Genomic DNA, 26,177 nt, shown 5'->3' on the forward strand with positions numbered 1-26,177 from the left:
TGATAATGGTTATAGGAAAGGATATTTTTCATCTTTATTTGGTACATAGCTGGTTTTCAAAAAGAATGTTTTGACAAGATGTGTTTAGCTATACAAAGAGTATTGTCCCTGAATCCAAATCCATTTGAAATCCAACCTCATTAACACTAATTACATACCGGCCTTTTAATGCATTAAAAAGTCTGATTCCATCTGCAGGGCCACAGATTTGGATCACATCATCTCTAGTTAGTTTCAATAAATCTGCCCCTGGAATAAATATATGAAAATGGGTGATAAAGGCAAAGGTTCTCTTTGTTAATGACTTCTAAAATGGACTCTGTTACAAGGACAGCTCTTTACTAGTATGCTATAGTCCATAATCTTTTGAACAGTATATAAGGCTCTCCGTGATCTGGCCCCTGCATCCTCTCCCACCTCAATTCCCACCCAATTAACTTATCCACTTCACCCTATGCTTTCATCACACTGGTCATGTCTAATGAGCAAGTTGTTCCTCCTGCCTGGAATATCCTTCCATTGTCTGATCAACAGACTCCTCCTCATCCCTCAAGATTCACTTCGTGCATCACACGTTCCCTAACTCCAGACCCTTCCACCCAAAACACTTCACTTTGTATACACTTATCTACCGTATCACAACTACTTGTTTACCTTTTTTCACAGTTTTATTTTGATGTGCATTTTCTTTGACATTAGATGATGACTGACCAGGAAGTATCCCTTATTCATTTGTATATAACTACCATACCCGGTGCACAGAAGGTGCTAAATAAAAGTGGAATGAGCAAAGAAAATACAATATAGTGGTATCAAGGGGAAATTTTCAGACTACTGGCAAATGTTCCTTGATAAAATACTGTATGGAATATATACATATTTAAAGTATTGTATAGAATAAATATTTTAAAAGTAAAATGAGTTTAAACTAAGAGGTCTTTCTTGAGTATTTAACAGCACAGTTGCAGCTGGTGAGAAAGTCTTAAGAGTTCTATGAAATTCATTTAATCATAAAAATGCACTAAGATCTCCCCCCACCCCCACAAAACAACACAGGAATACCAGGAGTCCCCAGAACGTAAAGGAAATCTCATGCTGGGGAAAACAAAAGGACAAGCAAATATAACCTGAGAAGTTTGTAAAAAGCCTTGTGAAAGTGGAAAAACGGTTTCGATGCAACCACTGCTGAGCCTCCTGAGGTGTGGTTGTTGGCAAGAGGTTCTGAAAGAGAAAGCATTTTTGGGGGTAACTAAATAAATTCAACTTTTAAAAGGTAAACATTACATCATTAGGTAACACATAGCCAAAGACACCCCTGCTCAGACAGGCCGAGTATGCTTGGAAGTTGTTTATACATCAGTCTTCTTTCTCTAACCATGCAAGGTATCCATGGAATTCCATCCTTATCTCCCCCACTAGACTGTAAGTTCCTTAAAGACAGCATAGTCTCTGGTTCATAGTCAAAATTTAATTAATGTTTGCTTAGTGAATGAATGAATAATACTCCCTAAAAGCTGGGCATTTCTACTGAATTATATAGTTACCAAAGTATTATTAGACATTACATATAACTGACATTTAATTCTAGACTTACATCTGTTACTGGAGGTGGCGGCTCTGGCTGGTGGTTTGGTGAACCATTTCTAAAGAAACATTTAAAATGAAAGGATGAGTTCGTGACTCATACCAGGGTTCATCATTCCATTTTTCATTGCCATAAGAAATCTTAAGCTAGAGATTTAAAGGAATCTGTGCTAGCCCATAATATTGTCTCAATAGTTATATTGTCTGTTAATTTAACATAAAGACTTTTTTTTGGGGGGGGACAGTAGAAACTATGTCATTTGCAACATTTTTTATTATTGAAGAAATGGAAAAAAATATCAAAATTCCAGTAAGTTGGAACTGATTAGATAAATTATGGCATAAAGAATACTTAACATAAGTTTATTAGAATATAAACAAAAAATATCAGAATATAAAAGTAATCCATATATTACAACTATATTAAATACATAAATATACAAAAACATACAGAAAAAAATTAGAGTAAAATGTATACTGTGCAATGTGATCATGTATTGTGTAATAAAAACAATAATTATTTTTAAAACAACATCAAAAATTATTGCTAATTTGTGATCCAAGGGCTATCTCCACACTTGATTTTTCCCTATACTTCCTTTTGCTGTAATAGATTGTCCCTCTTCCCTAATGTTTACTTCTTTTATGGGAGAAAACTTTGAGCCTAATAATGAACTACATGACAAAGAGCAGAGAAAATTTTACAACTTTTAGATCCTAATTGATATTTTTAATTGCCTATAAGTAGACTGTACAATCCATATGGGTATTGATAGATTTTTTTTTTCTTTTAAAAAGTATCTTTTTCTTTCTTTGGCCTTAGCTGCAAAATTCAAATTCAGTAATCAAATTTAGTAATTACATTATCTCAGGGCCCTAGTTATCTATTCCTTCTACAATTTCTACCTATTTTATATTCTTAATTGTTCCATTTTGAATATTTAAGTTAACTTAATTAAATATTTTCAGAAGTAGGATAAACAAAGAGCCTAAATAAATTCAAAAACAAACATTACAACTGAACAGTATACTCAAACATTTCATAACCCAACTATTTCAAATTTCAATATGGCCTATGTGGAATATGTATTAAATGCTAGGACTATAAGACAACTTTTTTTTTTTTAAACCGGAGTGGGTGTCTGTACCAACTTTCAATGATCTCTGACAGTAAAAGACAGTAAGGCAAGATTAAATGCATCTCACAGATAATTTCAAAACTTCATTTTAGCTCTCATCTTCACCTTATTCCCCCAATTATCAAAGATTCATAATAATTAGGTGTGAGGATCATTCTTAATAAGTAACCAAACAGATTTTAGTGTTTGCACAACTGTGTTTCAATTCCCAATGACTACTCCCTGGTAAAAGTATGATCAGGAAGTGAAATAACCACAAGGTAAGCGGTAAGAGGGAGAAGTGAAAAGCCCAGAAGATCAGTCCCTGAATCACTGAAAACTGACCATAAATGCTATTTTCTAATAAGAGGGAAAAAGAAGAGAAAGGTGACATAAAACTCTTTCAGTCTCTTGTGAAGATAATCCAAACCTCAGTTAATACGTAAGTCCATCAAAGGCTGACCAAATCCAAGTATTTATTGGTTTGGAAAGATTTCTTTTATGGAAAGATAATGAAAGAATACATATTTAGGACAAACACAAGCCAATTTCATTTCTCAGACTTACCCTTCCCCAAGAGAAAAACTGCTATGAGAACTGTTAAAGCCAGGTGATGGGGAATTATTGACATATGTGATCTCAGGCCATGGAGAACACTAAAAACAAAGGACAGCTTAGACACTGCAAAGAACACTTGACTCTAGAGTTCCACCACAAAACACTGTTACTCAAATAGCAAGTAAATCTTGGTTTCTCAAAGGCCCTCACAACAAGAGGGCAAGTAAGTTCTGATCAGGCTGGAAGCGATGTTTCTTTTTTTTTTTTTTTAATTGAAATATAATTGACATTAACATTGTGTAAGTTTTAGATATACAACGTAAAGGTTTGATATCTGTACACAGTTGACCCTTAAACAACGCAGGTGTTAGGGGCACCAACCATGCTCCCCCAGCACAGTCAAAAGTCCAGGTACAATCTGACAGTCAGCCCTCTGTATCTGCATCCTTGGGTTCAACCAACTGCAAATCATGTAGTACTATAAGACATATTTAGTGGGAAAAAAAAAATCTCTGTATAAGTGGACCCATGCAGTTCAAGCCTGTGCTGTTCAAGTCAACTGTATATTGCAAAATGATTGGCTTTTCTTTTAAGAGTAAGAAGGACTGACTGAAATTGTCACCAAAAGAAATCCTTTTACCTCTGTGAGTATTGTTGTCTCATAGGAAGGCTGATATTTCTCCTTCTCATGAGGTGTTCGTTTCTCCATTTTCTCCCTATCTGTTTTTTGCTTTCTGTCTGCGCCTTTGGGCTGAAATGAGAAATACTTTGTTTTCAACTCAAGTCCTCACCCTTCAACCCAACAATATTACTTCTACAAACTGAACAGTCACATGTGAAACAAAAAGCTATGTACAATAGGCAAATACAAGACGTATCATTGTATCTAAGTTTGAAAATAAGAAACTTAAATGTTTGGGAGGGAGATAATTAGATTGATTGATTGACCAACTGATTGATTTACTTACTTACTTATTTAATGGAGGTACTGGGGATTGAACCCAGGGCCTCATGCATGCTAAGCACACACTCTACCACTGAGCTATGCCCTTCCCCTCAGGAAATTTAAATGTTTGATGGAGTAGAAAAAGAATAAGAGATCTACAGCTGCAGACATGGAAAAATCTCCAAAGCACATAGTTAATTGAAAAAAGCAAGCCCCAAAACAATTCAAGCAATACAATCCCATTTATGCTTCAAAGAAAAGAAAACATGTGTATCTATGTACATGTGTATATAAGAGCACAGATGGGAACTAGAAAGTTACATACAAAATTACTAACAGTGGTTACGTCTGGGGAGAGGCTACAGAGTCAGGGTAAGAGTGGCAAAGGGGGCCTTCAGTGTCTGAATACTTTTGTATTAGTGAGTCTTTCTCAAAGAAAACATATTTATCCATATGATATTCATATGAGCCCTCTTCCAAGTTCCCCTTCTCCCATACCCATCCCTACTTAAATTTCTTTACTGGGCATCTCAGTAATTATTTCAATACCTCTAATTTAGGCTGAGCTCTCCTAGTTTTTGAAAAAAGACAATTTGACTTTCTGACCTGGTGACTAAGGTTACAAATGAAAGACAAGGGAAAAAGTTCCAAGGGTCGGCATGATGCCCAGGAATACCTTGAAGACTTTGATCTGGCAGCTGGCTGAGTGTAAGTGCTCAGTATACTCCCCATTCTCATTCTCCTTGAAGGTATCAATTTGTACTCGAAATGGCACTCCCTTTTCTCCACCGTGTTTCCTCATAGTGAACTCTGTGCTAATGCAATGCACCTGAAAAGAATACAACACCCAGCCGGGTTTCAGTACTGTTAGCCAAAACTGTCAGCAACGTTGTTGGTAAAACAGTAAAACCTTTAAAAAGCATTATGAATACCTACAAAAAACCTTTTACTCTTTTTGTGATCTTGAAGAATTTACACTCTCATGAGGTAATGAGGAAAACTGAAATGATTTACAAATGCAAACAAAGTAAATGTACAGACGTGATGCTACCAAAAGCTACTATGAGGAATTAAATTCATTAAACTGCTTCAGAAAATACAGAAATAACATAATAGTGAAATGATTTCTGTTAGTAAAAGTTTCCTGAACTTTATGGTAGATTTTAGAAAGCAGAGGCACCATCTATGATGGGAAAATAGTAAGTATGAAAGCTCACAAGCAATAGGAAGAAACAGGTTTGCTGGGCTCCTGTATAAAGTCTAAGACCTTGGCAAATCTAATAATGGAAACTTGATCAACCAAATACTAGCTTGGGTAAGTTATTAACTTCTCTAAACCTCAAAGACTATTGTTGTTTTTATTTTATTTTAATTTTATTTATTTTTGAGGGGGGAGGAGGTAATTAGGGTTTTTTGTTTTTTTTTTTTTTTTAAAGGGAGGTACTAGGGATTGAACCCGGGACCTTGTGCATGCTAGGCACACACTTTACCACTGAGCTATATCTCTCCCCCTAGAATTATTATTCCACAGGATTATTGTTAAAGTCATAAATAAAATCATGTATAAAAGGTGGTTTGTTCTTTTTTTATTTAACACAGTGATTATCTCATGGGAAGTGCTCAATAAACTACTGGCTATCATTATTACAAATAAGAGTTTTCAAGGAATCTACCCAAAGGACATAATCAGATATGCAAATCAAAATTTAAATATAATGCACCCAAATATTCATAGCCGCACTATTTACAATAGCCAAGATATGGAAGCAACCTAAATGTCCATTGACAGATGATTGGATAAAGAAACTGTGACATACACACACACACACACACACACACACACACACACATGAATATTAGTCAGCCATAAAAAAGAATAAAATGCCATTGCAACAACATGGATGGAACTGGAGATCGTCATACTAAGTGAAGTAAGCCAAAAAGAGAAAGAAAAATAACATATGATATCACCTGTATGCGAAATTTTAAAAAATGACACAAATGAACTTATTTACAAAACAGAAACAGACTCACAGACATAAAAAACAAACTTATGGTTATCAGGAGGGGAAGGGGGTGGGTGGAGGGATAAACTGGGAGTTTAGAATTTGCAGATACTAACTACTATATAAGAAATAAAGAACAAGGTCCTACTGTATAGCACAGGGAACTATATTCAATATCTTGTAATATCTTATAATAAAAAAGAATATGAAAATGAATATATATATATAAATGAATCACTATGCTATACACCAGAAATTAACACAACACTGTAAACCAATTATACTTCAATTTTAAAAAACTTTAAGTAAAAAGATATTCAGAATAACTTATTGGATAATAGTAAAAAATTAGGACAATCTCAATGTTAAATAATCATTAGGTACATACATTCAAAGAATAAAATATTATGTAACCATTAGAAATTATTTTTGAAAGAAACAAATACATAAATTGGGGAAATTACAGGAGCAATTCAGAAACTTCTCATTGCTTTCAGGCCCATGTTGAGAAGCCTGCACTTGCTAGTCAGGCTGGAACCCTGTAAAGATTTCAAATTCAAGATGTTTTATCCTTTAAGAAACAAACTGGTAGTGAGAGATGCTCTTTACAGCTGGAACCCCACTCACAATGTCTTACCTGAATAAACACAGATGTCCTCTTTGCAGGATCCCACAGGAACTCCACTGTATTTAGCTGGTTTGGATTAGCCCTAGGATCGATTATACCCACAGACATTGGGATATCTGAGAAACAAATGGTAATCATTGAACAATTCTGAGTGCTACTGGGTTTAAATAAGAAAGCACTGATTCTTATATTATTGGTCCCTAATTATTAAGATTTTTGTGTATCATACCCTAAACCTCTTTTTGCCAAAAAAAGGTTTGATTAGAGCTAAAATTGACCTAAATACTTTCCTTCTGAGTATCTTTTTTCCACTTTAAGAAGTTTTAAAAAATAAGATAATTTAAAAGTAGTTTCCTTTTAATTTGCCAAAATTCTATTTAAAGGTAGATTTAGTCTACACATTAGCTCTAGTGTCATGGAAATTTTAATTTACAATCTGCTTCACTTACAGTTTTATGATTAGTGTTACTGCTAGAAGTAAAGTAAGAGGACTGCCATAGAAGAATAAAGCAGTGTCTGGATAAAGGCAGAAAGCACTGTGTCACAAATAGAAGTGGGGAAAATTAAACTAAATAACTGATGCTGATTTATGAAGTCATCAAAGAATCCTGTATCTGGATGACACATCTTATACTCAAGAGAGAAGCAAAAATGAATGGGCTTTAGAACTTTGCTTTCCATTCCATATGGCACATACTCAAACATTATTCCCTGACTTCTATTAACATTCAAACTGGAGAGATAAGGCCAGGCTGATATTATCACAACTACTATAACTTCTACTGTTTTGGTATCAATGATTCAAACAGGACAGCATTAAGTGGGTTCCCACTTTACAACATTAGCTTTGTTGGATTTATCCTAAAGTCAGTTTATCAAATGGATATCAGGATATCTGTATAAGAACCAGTATTTTCTCAGGTAAAACTAGTAGTACTTAGATTTGTTTAACAACTACGTTTGCCAATTGGAGATAATAACCAATAAGAAATCAAAGACACAGATGTCAGAATTAAAAGCACATTCATGAAGAGAGGCTGCATGTGTGTTTCTAAAGATCCTTCCCTTATGCCCTATGATTTAAGAAAAATGAATTTTTTTGTTTTATTCACTAGTCTGTTGTATTTTTTAGATTCCACATATAAGTGATATTATACAGTATTTGTCTTTCTTTATCTGACTTATTTCACTTAGCATAATGCCCTCCAAGTCCATCCATGTTGCTACAAATGGCAAAATTTCATTACTTTTTTATGGCTCAGTAGTGTTCCACTGTGTATATATACCACATCTTCTTTATTCATTCATCTGTTGATGGACACTTAGGTTGCTTCCATACTTCAGCAATTTAAATAATGTGGCTATGAACACTGGGATGCATGTATCTTTTCAAACTGGGGTTCTTGTTTCTTTTGGATATATACTCAGGAGTAGAACTGCTGAGTCATATGGTAGTTCTATTTTTGTTTTTTTGAGAAACCTCTATACTATTTTCCACAGTGGCTGTACCAATTTACATTCCCACCAACATGTACAGGCGTTCCCCCAAAGAAGGAAATTCTGACACATGCTACTATATAGATGAATCTTGAGGAGTACACTAAGTGAAATAACCCAATCACAAGAAGACAAATACTGAATGATTTCACTTATATGAGGCACCTAGAGTAGTCAAATTCATAGAGACAAAAGTAGAATGGTGGTTACCAGGGTCTGGGGAGAGTAGGGAATGGAAAGTTATTGTTTCATGGGTACAGAGTTTCAGTTTCACAAGATGAAAAAAGTTCTAGAGATGAATGGTAGTGATGGTTGCACAATGTGAATGTACTTAATGCCACTGAGCTGTACTTAAAAATTATTAAAATGGAAAATTTTATGTTATGTATATTTTACCACAACTAAATTAAAAAAACAAAAATAAAAAATCATCCTGAAGTAATGAATGCAATGTTTGTTATGGAACTAGCATATCTACACGTTCAAGTTGAATTCTGGTATCATTGTACCAGTAAGGTTTTTATGCTTGGTCAATAACCACTTCCAGGTTCATGTTAGTCGAGCACCCTGAAGCATTTTGAATCTAGGTAAACATCAAATAAAGAAAACCAATTCTTAGACCACAGTAACAGGCATTTCCTGAGCACTAGCTTCTCTTAACTTACCTATATCAAGAATTCTATCTCCAGGTCGGTTCCACCTCCAGCCCTCCAGCTGCTGATGTTCAGTGTACTGTAGCCGTCGGTCGTGGAATACTACACGGAATATGCTCTGAAAGGAAGCAGCAAAATCAAATGATAACAGGATCCCCTAAAAATCAGTGCTGACAAAGGAAAACCAGCAGAAGTCATCCCTAGTTGGTTTCTAGACACTACCTAAATTGTTTTTCGGGAGACCTGTTTTACTCTATAACCCATACCATCCTCTATTTCAAAGCAAACTTTCTAATTGCTCAGATATAATCTTTATAGTAAACTAGATCTTACTTAAAACTCGCCTTAAACATCAGTCCTGACTGGTAAAGGACTAGGCATAAAGGACTCCCACTGGAAGCATTGCTACATGCCTATACTGTTACCACGGAACATCCAGCTCAGCGATTCAGATGTATATGAAAATCTCATCAAGGCCCCTGCCTGCTAACCTACCCCACAACCTATGACAACACTGAGGGGAGGCAGGGGATGCTTCTATCAACTTTGTTTGTTACTCTTACTTTGTAGAGGTGCCTATTAACATCCCTCTCATCACCTTTTATAGCAGCTGGCCAAACTCCTCTGTCCAACTATACTGTGAATTCATCACATTCATTTTTAGTCGTTTCAGTCCAGACTTAAAAACTGCTATTCATCAACAGTAGCTTCTGGTTTCCTTGCCACCAGATCGAGTATCCAAAGAGACACTGGAACTTCTCTAAAGATCCCAAGGAGGTTACTTTATTCTACCCAAAAAGAACTTTACTGAGCTAGAAAACCACCCTGACATCGAGTGCTAAGCTTTCTATTGCCTCAGCTCCGAAAAACGCATGTGAACAGGCAGGCTTGCCTTGAGTCCAAAGAAGTAACACAACTGTTTACCACTCTGCCAGCAAACTGCAGCAGGTAAGAGATACCACTAAGCCTTATATGGAAGAAAAAAGAATATCAATCTAAAAAGGGTCGGTAAAAGGATATTGTGCAGGGGGATGATCTATTCATTTTCGTTTACCTTTACCAACTTGCCATTAATTTCTGGAAGTTCTCCAAGTTTCCTATTGTCTAGCATACGGATTTCATAAGACTGACCTAGAAGAAAAAGTAACTACGTATTATATTCACCGCAAATTAACTACCCAAGATTCAGAAAGAATAAAAGTCAGTTGGCTGAATATATGAGTATAATATTACTAGAATTAGTAACAGCTATAATCCTTTACTATATGCTAAGTGTTTTAATAAATTGTATCATTTAATTGATACAACTCTCTAAGGTATTATCATTCCCAGTTTTACATACGAGGAAACTGAAACATAGAGTTTAATCAACTTGTCCAAATCCACACAACTGGTAAACAACAGAACTGGGAAGGGTAATACTTCTCAAACAGGAACGAATGGGGATGTCCAGAGAACACGGATTAGAAAGAGGGAGACAGGAACTAAAAATGGGCAGGGAGACAAAAGAGATAAGTAATAAATATCAAATATGACACTGAGACTCAAATCTCTAAAGTAAGGTCTGACTTTAACAGGTCACACTAGAAAGATGTACTTTTTAATATGAGTGTACCTAATTAAATGTCATGAATCCAGCAGGTCTGCAATAATACTAATGAATAAGCCCACATCTAACCTTGATTGAGATATGTCAGGGTTTCATCATGGAGTTTCACTGCTGGAGAGGTGGCAGCACAAAGCACATACTGAAAAGGTAGGATTTTATTCTCATTATCTGGAGGCAAACTTGACTCTTCTTGCTTAAAAATGGGCAACGCGAGGACATCACTAAAATAAAACAAACAACTTACTTTAACATCTGACAATGGTGGTGCAGATTTATTGTTGAAACCATTTAATACAATTTTTGGGAATTTATGCTTTGGGAAACCATAAATGTTACTCACCTTGATGAAGTTTCTCCTAACCATTCAGTTCAGATTACCTGCTGTGATATCTCTCTGACCCCAATAATGTGCGCAATGACAGGTATTCACTGCTAAAATCACTTAAGTGTCCATAGAGAGCATTTCTAGGAATCATAAGACAGAAGCTCCTAAAAGGGCTCTGAAAATTATATGCAGACTTCCAAAATGTCTGTTTAGGACACCCAGTAATTGTATTTCTCAGAAAGCCATCATCTGTAGTATCTTTATAACCACATAAGCTCATCTACTTTAAAAACTAAAACAAGAATCAAAAGTCCAGGAAGCCACATGAAAAGGATAAATCAATGACCAGTAGAGATTTCGAGGTCAGCTTACATTCTGTAGAATACAATTAATACTGAGATATCCCTACCAGCTACCTCCTCCAAGAAAAGGCTTCTTCTATCTCTATCAGTTTATCTAAACTTGCAAACCAAAGAACACATCTAATGAATTCCAGTATGTTACTCATTCTGATGTGCTAATCGAAGAGCACTGGACCAAGTTAGAAGCCCTGAGTTTCAGTCCATAAAACCTGTAGGCAAATCTTGGGCAAGCTCTCTTGAATCTTCATTCCTTCATCCATAAAATGGGAACCACACTTACTGTCAAGATGATATACATGGGAAAATATTTTGGAAACCATAAGGGGCTAAAATGGATGGAAAAGATTAGCAATAATTTCCCCTCATAACTTCTAGCTATTGATTAGTGAGAAAGAATATCCTGGGCCCTGGAGACCAACAGTGATGATCAACATTCACCCCAGACCAAATTTAGAAGGATCTTAAGAGATGTACCAAATTAAAGAGTATTTCCAATTATCTCAAGACATGCCACAAACTTCTCAAAATAAAATGTATTTTAATTTACTTTAAAGAATATGCTAGGACGGATGAATTTAAGAATGACAACTCAAATGTTGGCACAGATGTGAAGCAACCAGAACTCTCACTTTGTCAGGAGGAATGTAAAATGATACAGTCACTTTAGGCAGTCTCTTATCAATGTAAACTCTGCCACTTGATCTATCAATTCTGCTCACAGGTATTCATCTAAGACAAATGAAAATATAAGTCCACCCAAAGACTTGTACATGAATGTCCACAGCATAAAAGCAAAAACTAGAAAGACTCCAAATGTTCATAATAAAGAAAATGGATGCACAAACTGTGGTATATTCACACAGTGGACTATTACTCAGCAAAACAAGGAAGGTAACAAAATGGATGAATCTCACAGACATAATGCTGAACAAAGGAAGCCAGAAAAAATAATATATAATGCATGATTCCACTTACATGATGTTTTAAAATAGACAAAATGAAGGAGGACAGTGGTTTCCTAGCAGGGCAGGAAATGACTTAGAAGCTATTCAAGGGGACTTTCTATGGAGATGAAAATGTTCTATATTATGTTAGGTTTGTGGGTTACACGGTTCTAACTGTACAGCTCAAATTTGTGCATTTCAATATACATAAATTTTACCTAAAAAATTACTGAGTGGAGGATGGGAAATGATATAAATGATAAAACAGTAGTAACATGTTGTAATTTTTAAAGCTGGAGGATGGGTACAAGAGGATTCATTATACCTTTTGGTTTATATATGTTTGAAATTTTCTGCAATAAAGTTTTTTAAATAGAAAAAATACATATAGGCCACAGTGTACTTCCAGGTATAAAAGAAAGGCAATAGATACATGACATAAAATAAACAACTGAGATTCTAAAAGGACAGAGGTCAGGGATCTAGTGATTCTTGTCAACATTCCCCACATTCAAAATGAAACACACTCAAACTTTACCTATAATTTAAACATTATGCTTATATTATAAAACAAAGAGATCTACAGATGGAAAGGCAATTCCTTACATACACTTACATCCTTCAGCAGTCTACATACTCCCCAAACATTGGATTATAAGGTTACTACCTTTAGGCAAAACCCACCATTGATAGAAAAATGACTGCAATCATGTGATTTGTATAGACAACATTTTAAATACTTACTGGAATATAAAACAATATTCTGATTATTGACCTAAGAATACACGTAGGCATAATAAAAATTTAGTGGCACGTATCCTAAAAAAGGAGGGGGCAGTTAGAAAAGAAATTTCTCTTTCTCCTAATATCTAAAATGTTATTAGCTGAATTCAGGCAGGTGAGATGTAAACCAGTTTTTATGAACACAGGTTTCTTGTTACTAAAAAGTATTTCAAAGGCCAGAAAAACAAAAGGTGTGTGAGCTTTGCTCTTCTTTAGGCCAGGAGGTGTGTGAGCTTTGCTCGCATTGGGTCAGGTTAAGAGTGGAGAAGGTGAAGAATTCTTTCTGTCCATATTAATTTGTCAGGTGGAACATACTATTGTTTCTTTGAGATTATAAAACTGTAGAGGCACTGGGTCTTCTAGAAAAGTGCTCTGTCCCAGTTCTTCCTCTTCTCAAAATCAGGAAGCTACCACTGCTCCCACAGCAAACAATAAAGAAAATAAAGCAAAATATTACAAACAAGAAACAGGACATTAGCGGGTGGGAAAGGATAAACTGGGAATTTGAGATTTACAGGTACTAACTAATATATATATAAAACAGATAAACAAGTTTATACTGTATAGCACAAGGAATTATATTCAATATCTTATGGTGAAAAGGAATATGAAAACGAATATATGTATGCTCATGTATGACTGAAGCATTATGCTGTACACCAGAAATTAACACAACACTGTAAACTGACTATACTTCAATAAAAAATATGTATATACAAAAAAAAAAAAAAGGAGCATGACATTAGCCTTTAGGAGACTGTTGCCTTAACATTCTCAAATGCATCATATCTGTTGTTTCCTTGAAACATTAGTGACGATTACCATGAATCAAGGCAAAATGGATTTTGCAGCATAGCAACAGCTCAAACATTATAAATGTAGGGTGCTTTTTTTTTCCTTCTCAAATGTCAGTGCTTAGTAAGGTTAATATATAACAACAGTTCCTAGTCTTCTCAGTATAATGTGGCCTCACGCCTAACCCCTCATGACTAAGAAAAAGATGTCATTTGAAGCTGGGATTCTAAAAGTTACCCCTAAAATTAACTCAAAACAGTACAGGCAAACCAAAGACACAAAACTGTATTATCTCATCAGAGATTTGAAACCTAAAGATCTCAAATATATTTGAATTACACATGTTCTTGCTACACTGCATTCCTTTTACTCTGCTGTGGGAGTAAGAATACCACTCAGTTCCGTATTTCTATAAATGGAGGCTAAAGGTCATTGATAAATACAGTTCTAGGCCCCTGCTTATACCAAAACAATAACAAATAAATTTAGCGAAAAAGTTTTGGAAATTTGGAATTCTGCTCCTTCTCAGAAGTAAACTGAGTACAGATTTGGAAAATTTACTCTAGTGGACTCTAAGTAGTTGCTACCAATGTATAACTGATCATTTTATTATATTCTCTGATTACTTCATATATTTAATTCATTCCAATGAAGCAGAAACTATTTAAAGGGATAACTTTTCTTTTATGTGCTTAGTAAATATTTGTTCACATGATTTACATTTATTTGTCTGCATTGTCTAGAATATTCAGCCTTAATATATTTTAATCATTTTCAAATTTTCAGCATCTCACAGTATCTGTGAACAAATGTAAGAACAGAAAAATCTTACCTATTAAAGGTAAGTTGAATGTATGTTAAATATGTGCACCACTAAGTAGAAATCCACACCTGAGAGTAGAGGCCTAAGAGAGAGCATCTGAGTGGAAGTAACAGAGGAACAGAAACAATAGCAGGTGTGATCTTTCCTGTATCCAACTGGGATTCCATGAAGGGTAGCTTCAGGGTCCCCTGAGGTATAAATTACCCTTTTGAGATAAGGTAGCCTCTGAATGGTCTCTACTAATGCACAGCTATGGTTTAACCTTCTACCAGCTGTTGAAACCCTCTTCTAGGGAGAGCCTGGAGCAGGAGGGAGAGGTTTGATGAGCTTTACCTTGAGTAAGAGAGGCAGACAGACAGGTATCAGCAGCACCTAAGGAAATCAGAAAGTAACTTGGGACAATAAGATGCCATGAACTCCTAACCTCCCTATTTATAACACTGTTTAGACTCCAACATGATGAAAATAAAACATGACACAAAACATGCCAGTATCCTTATGTTAGTTACAGCATGAAAGGGCAAGAACTAAAGATACTACACACCACTCAGGTCAGCTCCAAAAAGAAAAAATATCCAGTAAATAACTAGTCGTAACACCTTTAAAGAGGAGAGGAAAGAGGACTGATTTCTTTAGATTTGTAGGAAGGGTGGAAGGGCAGATCAGGGAGGCACCTGGCAAGGTGAGATAGCCCAGCAAATTTTAACATGAAGCCAGTGAGATGCCCTAACTATTGAGTAATGGTGAAATGAGCTTACTTTCTTGGTAGGAGCCCTCTGTCACAAAGTGATAAAAGATTCCTGCTACCTGAATATCTGGTGAAAAATCTCATTCAACTAAAATGCAGCATATGCAGTAAAAAATTTGCCACCCAGCAGGCAGAAGAATTAAGTAGAATTATAATTCTAAACCTAAATTGACCAAGAAAAAGAAACGGATCAGAAAAGAGGAAGTGGTGGGAGCCTCAAAAGAAAGCAATCAAGCCAGGTAGGCAGGAAGAAGAATAAGAACACAGTTAGATGTGATCCCTAGGCTCTTTGCAAGCAGGCTTCAAACACTGAGGACGACAGGACCCAAGCTCATGGTCTGGGATGGGGAAAGGTTCTCAAAAATGAAATCTGCCAATCTCACATTGTGTGAGATAGAGGGGAAAAAAGAAGGGCAGTTTTATCTAAAGAGACTGGACAGAAGGCTCACCAACCAACTCAGAATTAGGACATGCACAAGAAAAAAAAATCTATATAAAAGGAAAGAAACTACTGGAAAAAAAAAAGAAGCAAGCTTGAGCTGAAGCCCAGAATGTGTTGAGACTTGCAAAAAGGGTAAGGGAAGGCACAGGTCCACTCTTTGATGTCAATGGCATATTAATATAAAGCAGAGACAGAAGAACATCTCAATTTCTGTTTTTCTTCTATCTTTTCTGTAAAGAAAAACCATCTTGAGAATAGAAAGAGAAGATAACATATGGGATTAATGGATCACAATACATAAGGAGACTATGAAAAAGTACCTGGAATGAAATTATATACCTTGATGAAATTCTATACCAGGAGAATTAAAGAATGTGCAGGTGAGATCCATCAGTGACACTCTGTAAACTCAGACAAATCTCATGATTCTGGTAATGCCAAATATTAGATTAGCTTTTTATGTCTGTGGTAGCAATTTTCAAAATGAAAAGAGAGTATATTCTTCATACCTTACATGAGAGTGATCTAATACGAAGTCCAGGGCAAGACTGCAGAAAAGGTTACTGAAAGAACAGCTTATGAGAATTTAGGCAGGGCATCAGGGATCACTAGAAGCCATAATCAAACTATCTCATTTTCCTTTTTTAATATGGTTTGACCAAATGATGGTCAAATATGCAAATGACAGCAATCTGGGCTGGGAAAACAATATCATACATGATAGAATCAAGTTTTAAAATAATTCTAATTGGCTGGAATGGAGGCTAAATCTAACAGAATAAAATTTAAAAAGGATAAATATAAACACCCAGAACTAAAAACAGTAACAAAATGGCCCAATATATGTGCGAAAGACAAGGGCTTAAAAAAACAAATCTATTTCAATGAGACAAACAGTGTGATATGACTGCCAAAAATGCTGATATTAGGTTTCACTAAAAGTAGAGTCTGATGAGGGAAATGACATTCTTCTCTATGCTAATCAGTCTACACCTGGGTACTGTGCTTAATTCTGAGTGTGGAACTTTAAAAAGAAGACTTTAAAAATCTAAGGAAAGGGATGAGAGTAAGTGAGAGGACCTAACATCATTTCTTAGAAAAGTAAGTAAAGGAAATGAGGATGTTTGAAGCAATGAAGTCTTGTTAGGCCTACTCTGTCAGGAGAGTCAATTATCAGTTTAGGATTGAACTGACCAGTTCAGAGTTGGCCTCATTTTAAAGATTAGTCTTAAATCAAGTTAATTAATTATAAATCACAAAATCAATGATAAGATTTTATTATTCTAAAAGGACTAAATGTTTTGAGCCTGTTCAAGTTTTAGAAGCTTAACTGGACTCGGCCTAAGATCATTTGTATTATTAGAAAATACTAACTGGCATACAGTGCCCTCTGGTAGACAGGAAACATCACTCACTCGTTCACTGCTGTTATAATCCAAAGCATCTTCTTCTATAGCATCTGCCATAGAAAGCAGCAACCAAATGATACCTGTAAAAGCTTATATACTGGCTAGACCAACTGGCTTATGAACATGTCTATATATATTTTTTTAATTTCATTTCTACTTTTGTGTATTTGCCATGACAAAATAAGGACTAGACAAATCATAATAAAGGCATAGATAACATCCAGGCATGCTAAACCTTCTATATACCAAAGCCAAAGACTCAGCAGCATAGTTTTTTCTGACACAGACGATTCGTTAAAATTATATTCTCGATTAAAGACATAAAAAGGTTTTCAGTTTCCAGAGAAAGTCTACACTTTCTCCTGGACAAAGATGATTCTAATGAGTTACACCCTCAGAATACACTCTTCTAAATTATGTAAAAACTAGCTAGCAAGTAGAATACAAGTTTCCTGAAATATTAACTCATTTTTTAAAAAGAAATCCAGTCATTCATTCAAATATTTTTTGAGTATCTACTAGTGCCAGAGACGTTATTCTAAGCACTAAAAACCATGTATCAAAAAAAAAAAAACCCACATAACAATTTTTAAAATAAAATAATTTCTTTTCATTCTTTCCTATCTTTTTCTTTCCTTTGGCTTTCTCTGTTTCAGCAGTGGTCAATAAATGGTATATCTTTTTAGTTCTTGGTAATTTTTCTAACACAAAGTTTATGACATCATCTATTGCCCATTCAGTAGTCACTTTTTTCTAACCAATTTACAATTTACTAAGTTTTTTCCTGTTTATGCCTCACTTGTAGGTAAATAGTTGCTAGACAGTTCCTATCTAATTGTAACAGGGCAACTGTTGAAACAGAAGTTGTGGAAAAAATGAAAATAAATAAAATCTAGACAATCCAAATGTAGCCTTAAGTTTTTTATATCAGAAAAATTGCATGAGATTTCATAACTAGGCTGCTAAATGTCCCTTTGATAACTAATCTCCCAAAATGGTCTCTGATAATGCATATTCTCCTGGTATTCACACCCTTATGTGGCTTTCCTTCCACCTTGAATCTGAGCTAGTAACTTGTTCTAACAAAGACAATGTGTAGGAAATAGCAGTGTGCCAGTTCTGACCTGGGGACTAATCTTTAAGAAAGGCTGTCAGCTTTCACTTTTGTGTTTTGGGGAAGCCTGAACTGTCAGGTAAGAAGTCTGGCTACCTTGCTGGAGAGATCACATGGAGTGGCTATATGAAGAGAGAGAGGCCTTGAGGCTGGGGGAGGGGGTGTGGTGAAGGGGCAGGGGGTGGGAGGGGGAGAGGGGACGAAATCAACTATCCCAGTGTCCCAGCAGAGCCTGGCATTAGACACGTGATATTCCAGCCTAGGCCCCCAGATCTCTGCAGCCTCACATGAAAAAGATCTGCACAATCAACCCACAGATTCATGAGAAGTCATAAACCATGGTTTTTAAGCCACTACATTCTGGGGGTAGTTAAGCAATAAGATAAAGGAATAGAACCCTGTTTTAATGTTTCTAAAGAATTCTTTACAATAAAACTTAGTAGTAGTAGTGATTATGTAAAGGAAGACATTAAATCTTCCTTACTTAGGATAGCTCTATTAAAAAAAAAACAAACAATCCTCACACACACAAAGGTATATCTCAAAAGCCACTGTGTGGTATACAAGGAAAAATAAACAACAAAGCACATAACATCTCAGAAAAGAACAGTATGACAACTCTGCTTTACTGATAGCTTTTAAAACAACAAAGTGATGCTATAAGAACTACACTGCCAATAAAATATACTTATCTTATTTTCACTCTCCAGGTAAAGAAATAGTAAAGAACTTGAACAATATGGCTAGATTCAAAAAATTAGCAACTGAGTAAAGAATAAACATAAACATACAAACCGTGTGAGAGAAAAATAAAGAAAATAAATGTATTTAATAATCAGGTTTGGCTCCATTGAGGGACTGACAGGACAACTGCCTCTTTTCCTCCATCTTCTCACATGCTCTAGTCCTATGGCTTTCAAACTTCTTTGAATACCATTCACATGCAGTCACTTTTATATTAAGACTCAGTACACATATATAGATATTTGTGTGTCTACAGAACTAAGTTTCACAAAACAATACTTACATTAATTTTGGTATTTTCCATTTGATTTCATTTCTCAAAAAGTTGACCACAACTTGAGGTTTGAAAAACACTGCTCTAGTCTTTCCCTTAGAACTCTGCACTAAATTAAATCAAGTTTATTTACAGACCCTTTATCAGTATTCAAAAAACTAACAATAAAAGGCAAGTCTTTCATATCAGACTATAATTCAGCTCCTTAAGAATGGGATATTATCCACTTTAACAGACAATTAAATACAGAGACTCACACAAAGAGTAAACAAACTGTACTCAATAGAGAAGTGGCTTTTCCTCCAACTCATCCTTACTGCGTCACTTTTGGCTCTTTCATTTGTAAACTCACACAGCAAATAACTCTCCACTGCAAAGCAACAAGGAATGCTGCTAAATCTAACAACCAACATATTCATGCTGCAATCCAAATCCTGCTTTTTAAGTCAGAAAATATTTAGAAATAAGGTAACTTTCGAGTCATCTTCTGCTGTACTTGTAGATTGCATTACTAAATTAAAGGAGTCAGGTCTGTATGAAAGGTATATGAATACCAGTAGCTCTCAATCTTGGATGCATATTAAGAATCACTTGGGGAGCTTTTACAACTCCTTTTCAGGCCATATCCCGTGCCAGCTAAACCCGAACTGGCGGTGGAGAGATTGGTGAGCTTAATTACTTAGTGCTAAGTCTAAACCAAAGTAAAGGGTTTGATCTCTGTCATCCAGAATGACCACCTTTCTGTACCAAGACCTGATTTTACAGAGGTCCCCAGTAAGCCATCTTGAAACATTACTACTAAGGGTAAGGGAGTTCAGGTCTGTGCATATCCATCACAACTGACTGGAAGGAAAACACTCAGTTTGACAATGGAATTAGTAAATTCCTTCAAAACTTTTTTTTTTTTTTTTTTTTTTTACTTATTCATCAAATAGTCTTTGAGTACCTACTATGTTCTGGGCCCTATTTTAGGTGGCAGAGATATAGCAATAAACTAGGAGTAGATAAGGCCTTTTTACAGAGCATAACATCGTCATCTAAATTTCTACCTCTTCTACAAGCATCAGTCATTTTCCTACATTCTGGTTCATTATCCTCACAGCATTACTAATATCTGACAAAGCATAAATGGATTATTTAAAAATACATAGTAAAAATTATGTACCTCAAAAGGGCCTACTATGTTTATAGTAGGTGTTTTATACAACTTGGCCCTGAGCAGCTTAATTGTAGCTCCGACTTCAAACCTGGAACATGGACTGTTCAATATGACATCAAAACACAAGTGAGCAGTAGACAAAAACACTGTATCTGGATTTTATGCTGATGCTGCCCTTGAAAGAGATACTGGTCATCTGACAGTCTTTATGAATACTGTTTTTGGAACTTTTTTCCAGATCTCAATACCAGGCTTACTGTTCTTTAAGCACTTTAACAAGTGTTTCTAGGTATAAACTATTCTTCAGCACAGTTATGAGAGACCACAGGTTTGAACTGCTGTCATTTACTATGTACAACTCAAAGTTTACCAAAAAATGAAACTGATTTCTTTTTTCCATCCAAATCTTTGAATCTCCCTCATTTCCACTCTGCTGAATTGTTTGCCAATTACCACTTAATTTCTTCTATAAGCAATGTGCTTTTTATTTTCCTTTAGCTTAGAAAGTCACTAAAAACTTCTCATTTCAAATCTGTCTGCAAGCCTTACTTATTTTGGAAGCTGAAAAGTATCTGACCCATGTCAGATACAAATTTACTTCCAGAGAGCTTGTAAGATATTAAAAGTTTAATCAAAGAAATCTGAATCAGCAAAGCCCTACCTCAGGAGACTTGCCAGATATAGGCCTGCTTTCTCAGTTTTTTTCCTACATCACAGGATTAGCTTTTACCAGCCTACAAATCTCATTAAAACACTGCTAATTGAAAACATCACCTGTGGCATCATTAGTACCAGGCTGTCTTATTAAATTTCTGAAATCACTGACTCTTCTCATTCAGGTGATGAATGACAACCATGGGTAATATATTCCAGGGAATCTGGAAGTTCTGATATAAAAGTAGTACTTCCATTTCAGTATTCAAAGATCTGATAGTCTAGCATCATATTATGACCTATCTGGGAAAACAGCAGTTTTTTGTTTTTATTTTCCTGTGACTAAGGGAAACCACACTTAGCCCTTTATATTTGTTTTTGTTTTTGTTTTTCAGTTACACTTCCCTCCCTCTTCACTGGCAAGCATCACTCACCACCTTTGGGGTTCTTCTGCCTTTCCCATTCTATCCCCACTACCAAGCCTAGCTGGCTTCAAAGCTGGACAATCTCCCTAGTCTGCTATTCCTCTCTGCAGTGAAAGACAAACACAAACATTTTTCTGTTTATTAACGCTTTTACTGCTAATGACTTTTGGGAAAATCCTAAAAGTATCAGAACATCAGTCCTATGAAATGGTAAAAGCTTTAGCTATCCCTCTCCCCTTTATGCTCACAGTGGCAAGGCTTATGAAAATTTCTCCTCCTCCTCCTTCAGGCTACACCTTTGATGAAGGCCCTTTCTTCTAAAACAGCCAACATATTCCGTGGAGATGTCCTGAGTTGGGCCTGGTGATGCAATCAAAGCAGAACTATTATTTGCTACCTTTCTCTCATAGGCAGGCAGATAGATAGATAGATAGATAGATAGATAGATAGATAGATAGATAGATAGACAGACAGACAGACAGACAGAAGACAGACAAACAAATGGATGAGAAAATTAATTTGTATTTCTAAGGGTATGCAGAGCAGAAGACACCCAGTTCACTAAGCTTCAACTCTTCTCAAGAAGGAAAACTAGCTTTCTTTCATTATCCTCCAATCTACAGCCAGAGTAACCTTTAAAAACATAAATCTACATAAAATGTCACTACTCTGTTTACAGTGCTTCAGTGACTTCCCAGTGAAATCATGGTAGAGCCCTCAATAGGGCTCCCTAGGCCCTTCCAAACTGGACCCAACCTACCTGTTCAGTCTTATCTTTCATTACACTTCTCATCTCTCTTTTCCCTTTTTAAAAGTTCCAGTTGACAAACTGTAGCTCCTTACTCTTGCTCTCCTCTACATAAGAATACTGTGGGGTAGGAGCAACTGTGTCCCCATCCTTGTTTGCCAGAAGAAATGGAGGATCAAGTAATTTGAGATGTTAAATAATTTGCCCACAGTTACACAGCTAGGAAATTGCAAGTATAAATCCAAATTTACTCATCCATTCATCTAACACTTTGTGAGCACTTATGTGCCTGGCACTGTTTTAGGCAGTGAAGAAACAGTAAACAAATTTTATCCAAGTTTTATGCTTCTTTATTGTTACTCAGTGCCTGGCATGAAGCAGCACCTGTTTAAAACATTCCTGAGGGAAAATGTAATTAAGAGCCCCAAAGATATTTCTAAATATGGTGCACTCCCACACTTGCACACAGCTATCTATGCAACTCACACTAATAGAATTACAGCATCAATGAACTGATTTCACTAAAAGGACTCAAAGCTTTTGCAAGGATTGATTCCTCTGTCCAGAAGTTAAATTTCCAAAATTCTGCCTGACTGGTTCTTTTTTCATCATTTAGGCCTCTGCTATTCTGTCACGTCTACAGAGAGACATTCTTGGTCACGCTCCCTAAAGTAGATTCTATACATTTTCATTGTGGTACTTCTTTCTGAAATTTCCTTGTCTGTCTTTCCGTTCACTATCTATGTTTTCTATCTATCTATCTACCTATCTATTTACTACTCCTCCCATAAGAATGCAAGCTCCAATAGTACAAGGACTTCATTTGTCTTGCCACTCTCATATTAACAACGCCTGGTCATAGTAGGTACTCAATAAATATTGTTTAAATAAATGATTACAGTAACAGTAGAAAATCTGGGTCTTTTATTTATAATTAGGCTACTCAGCACACATGATTGGGCTATACTTGTGGATGAATAGTCCAGAAAATGCTATCATTTATTATCAAATCTTTACTGAATACTTAGCTATCTACCATCCCTGTGAAGAGCTCCTGAGTATTTCCATGTTACTTGCTATTGCCTCGCCACATACAATTTTACCAGTTAAATCTCTCACACAGTATTTCTAGGCATCTTTCACAACCAAACGTACAAACCTATCCACCCATGAAAACATCTTCTCTTTTGCTCCTGATACAATGAAGGCAAAGTTCCGCCTCCTAGGAAAGGCTAATCCTTACCCACAGACTTACAATCCATGTATTCTCAGTTCCCAAGAACTCTATTCCCTGATTGTCCCAATGCATGTACCATCAATCTCCCCCTATTGGATTATACCCATTAGCATATATTCGTGTTTGAGTATTTCTCGGCTTAAAAAAAAAGAATCTTCCCATATCCCCTTTCAACTACTGCTACACTCCTTTGTACCTTTCATAACTGAAATTATCTATATATATTTAGATTTTCATTTCCTCATTTCTGATTCATTCCTCAAACCATGACAGTTAGGCTTTCACTCCCCCTAGGAAGTGCTTGTCATGCCACCAATGACTTCCATGTGCCAAACTCAGTGGTCACTTCTCTGGGCTCATCTTTGACTCTCAGCAGCATTCAATACAGCTGTAACTCCTACACTGGCTACTCTCCTCTCTGGCCTCCTGAATATCCTCTCCTAATTTTCTTTCTACCTCACCAGTAACACCTCCTCAACTCCCTTGTGGACATCCTTCTTCTTCCATAAAATCTCAGGACTTGATTTTGGCTCTTCTCCCTCTATACTCCCAGATGATCTTGTTAATTCCCGTACATTTAAATAACACCTTATTCTGATGACTCCCAAAAATATCTATTAGGTCCAGACTTCTATTTTGCACTTCAGATTCCATATTTAAATACCTATCTAACGCTGCCTCTTTGATGTCTCCCAGGGATATCAAATGGACCAGGACCAAAACAATGCCTGATCTTCCTCCAAACCTGCCCAGCCTATCTCCCCTCCCCATCTACAACCACCCTTGTTTTGGATGGGGAACAGTTTATCAAAATGCTCAAACGAGAACCCCTGAAGGCATCCTGGATTGATATTTTTCCCTTATCTTCATGTCCATTAACAAGTCCTATGAATTTTTATTTACAAAATATATCTTGAGTTCATTTCCTTTTCAGCAGAATATAGGAAGAGGGCAGGCTCTGGAGCTAGACTACTAGAATTTAAATCACAGCAATAATAATAGCTAGCATTTATTGAGCTCTACTGTTTGCCTGACACTGTCCTAATTATTTTACATATATTAATTCATTTAATTGTCATAAGAACATCATGAAGTAGGCACTATTATTATTATTTCTACTTTAAATTAAAGCAACAGAGGTTAAGTAACTTGTCCAATCCTGAGAGAACCAGAATTCAAACTCCTAAATCTGGTTCCTGATCTCACTATGCTAGGCTGCCTCTTGGAAAAAGGAGAGTAAAGACAGGGAGATCAGTGCAAAGCTAATGTAACAGTCTGGGTAAGAAATAATGAGAATCTGAGCCAGTAATGAAAGTAGGGATACAAAAGGGACAAATCTGTGAAATATTCAGGTAAGACCTAAAAGAGAGTTATATCATGTTCAAGGATTTAAAGACTAAATGTCATAAATATGTCAATTTCCCCCAAATTGATCTATAGATTCAATCCCAATCAATATCCCAACAGATTCAACTTGACAAGTTGATTTTAAAATTTGTATCAATTAGCAAAAACCAAGAATAGCCAAGATACTCCTGAAGAAGGAAAAGATAAAAGAGATTTACCCTGTCAGATATCAATATTATTTCAAAGTATTGACTCAGAGGAGACAAATTAACTTATATAACAGAATATAGAACCCATAAACTGACCCCACATATACAGAAATCTGATCTATGACAGAGCTGGTATTATCAATCGGCAAAGAAAAGATGGGCTTTTCAATAAACAATGCCGAAAAAATTGGATATCTATAGAGGGGAAAATGAAATTGGATTCTTAAAAATACCCAAAACAAAATTCAATTTAAAAAAATCAATTCTAAGTGGATTAAAGATTTAGGTGTGAAAAGCAAAAATGTAAAACTTTAAGAAGACAATACGAAAGAATAACTCTATGACCTCAGAGTAGGGAAGAATTTCTTAGACATTAAAATCACATACAATGAAGGAAAAGATTGATAAATTATTACACACTAAATTAAGAACTTTGGAACGAATGACACATAAAGTGAAATGACAAGCCATAAACTGGGAGAAGATACCAGCTAAACACATAAATGACAAAAGATGAGGATCCAAAATACATTTTAAAGTTCTATAAATATGAAAAAGACCAACCCCCCACAAAAAATCTTGAGTACTTACTTCTCAGGAGACAACATGAATAATGTAGTAACATACGAGAAACTGTTCAGACTCATAAGAAATCAGGAAAATGCAAATTTAAACCACAATAAAACCCACACCCAGTAAACTGACAAAACTTAAAACACTGACTAAATAAAATGTTGGCTAGGATGTAGAATAACCAAAACACTTAAACTCCAAGTATACTAGGAAAAACAATTTAGTATTATTTTGGATGAAGATGTACAAAGTTCATAACCCAGCAATTCCATTATTCCTACAGTTCCTCTGCCTGGAATATTTTCTCTATCTTTGCTTGGTCAAAGCTTACTCTTCTTTCAGATACCACCTTCAGGAGGTAGAAGTAGTATTTCTATGTTCTGAACTCCTATAGCATTTTATCTGTAAGTGTTTTTAGTATGTCAATTTCTAACCTGCATCATACACACACACACACATACAT

At 35.7% G+C, this 26,177-nt stretch overlaps 1 protein-coding gene across 4 annotated transcripts in view; it reads right to left on the reverse strand.

The window, feature by feature from the left end:
* TFCP2 (transcription factor CP2) overlaps positions 1-26,177 on the reverse strand; it is a 46,646-nt gene that overhangs the window by 5,437 nt on the left and 15,032 nt on the right. For 3 of the 4 annotated variants that reach the window (XM_011000981.3, XM_011000980.3, XM_011000978.3), the window contains exons 2-11: positions 10,669-10,820; positions 10,045-10,121; positions 9,003-9,108; positions 6,850-6,956; positions 4,883-5,035; positions 3,901-4,011; positions 3,270-3,358; positions 1,595-1,643; positions 1,128-1,221; positions 159-249 (exon numbers count right to left, since the gene is read on the reverse strand). In XM_011000981.3, coding sequence (XP_010999283.1) covers positions 159-249; positions 1,128-1,221; positions 1,595-1,643; positions 3,270-3,358; positions 3,901-4,011; positions 4,883-5,035; positions 6,850-6,956; positions 9,003-9,108; positions 10,045-10,121; positions 10,669-10,820 — 1,029 coding nt within the window. Of the gene's footprint in view, positions 1-158; positions 250-1,127; positions 1,222-1,594; positions 1,644-3,269; positions 3,359-3,900; positions 4,012-4,882; positions 5,036-6,849; positions 6,957-9,002; positions 9,109-10,044; positions 10,122-10,668; positions 10,821-21,848; positions 22,130-26,177 lie in introns of those variants that run through there. The other variant, XM_064490982.1, reaches the window with a different exon arrangement.

Source organism: Camelus dromedarius, chromosome 11 (assembly GCF_036321535.1).
Source record: "Camelus dromedarius isolate mCamDro1 chromosome 11, mCamDro1.pat, whole genome shotgun sequence".
NCBI lineage: Eukaryota > Metazoa > Chordata > Mammalia > Artiodactyla > Camelidae > Camelus > Camelus dromedarius.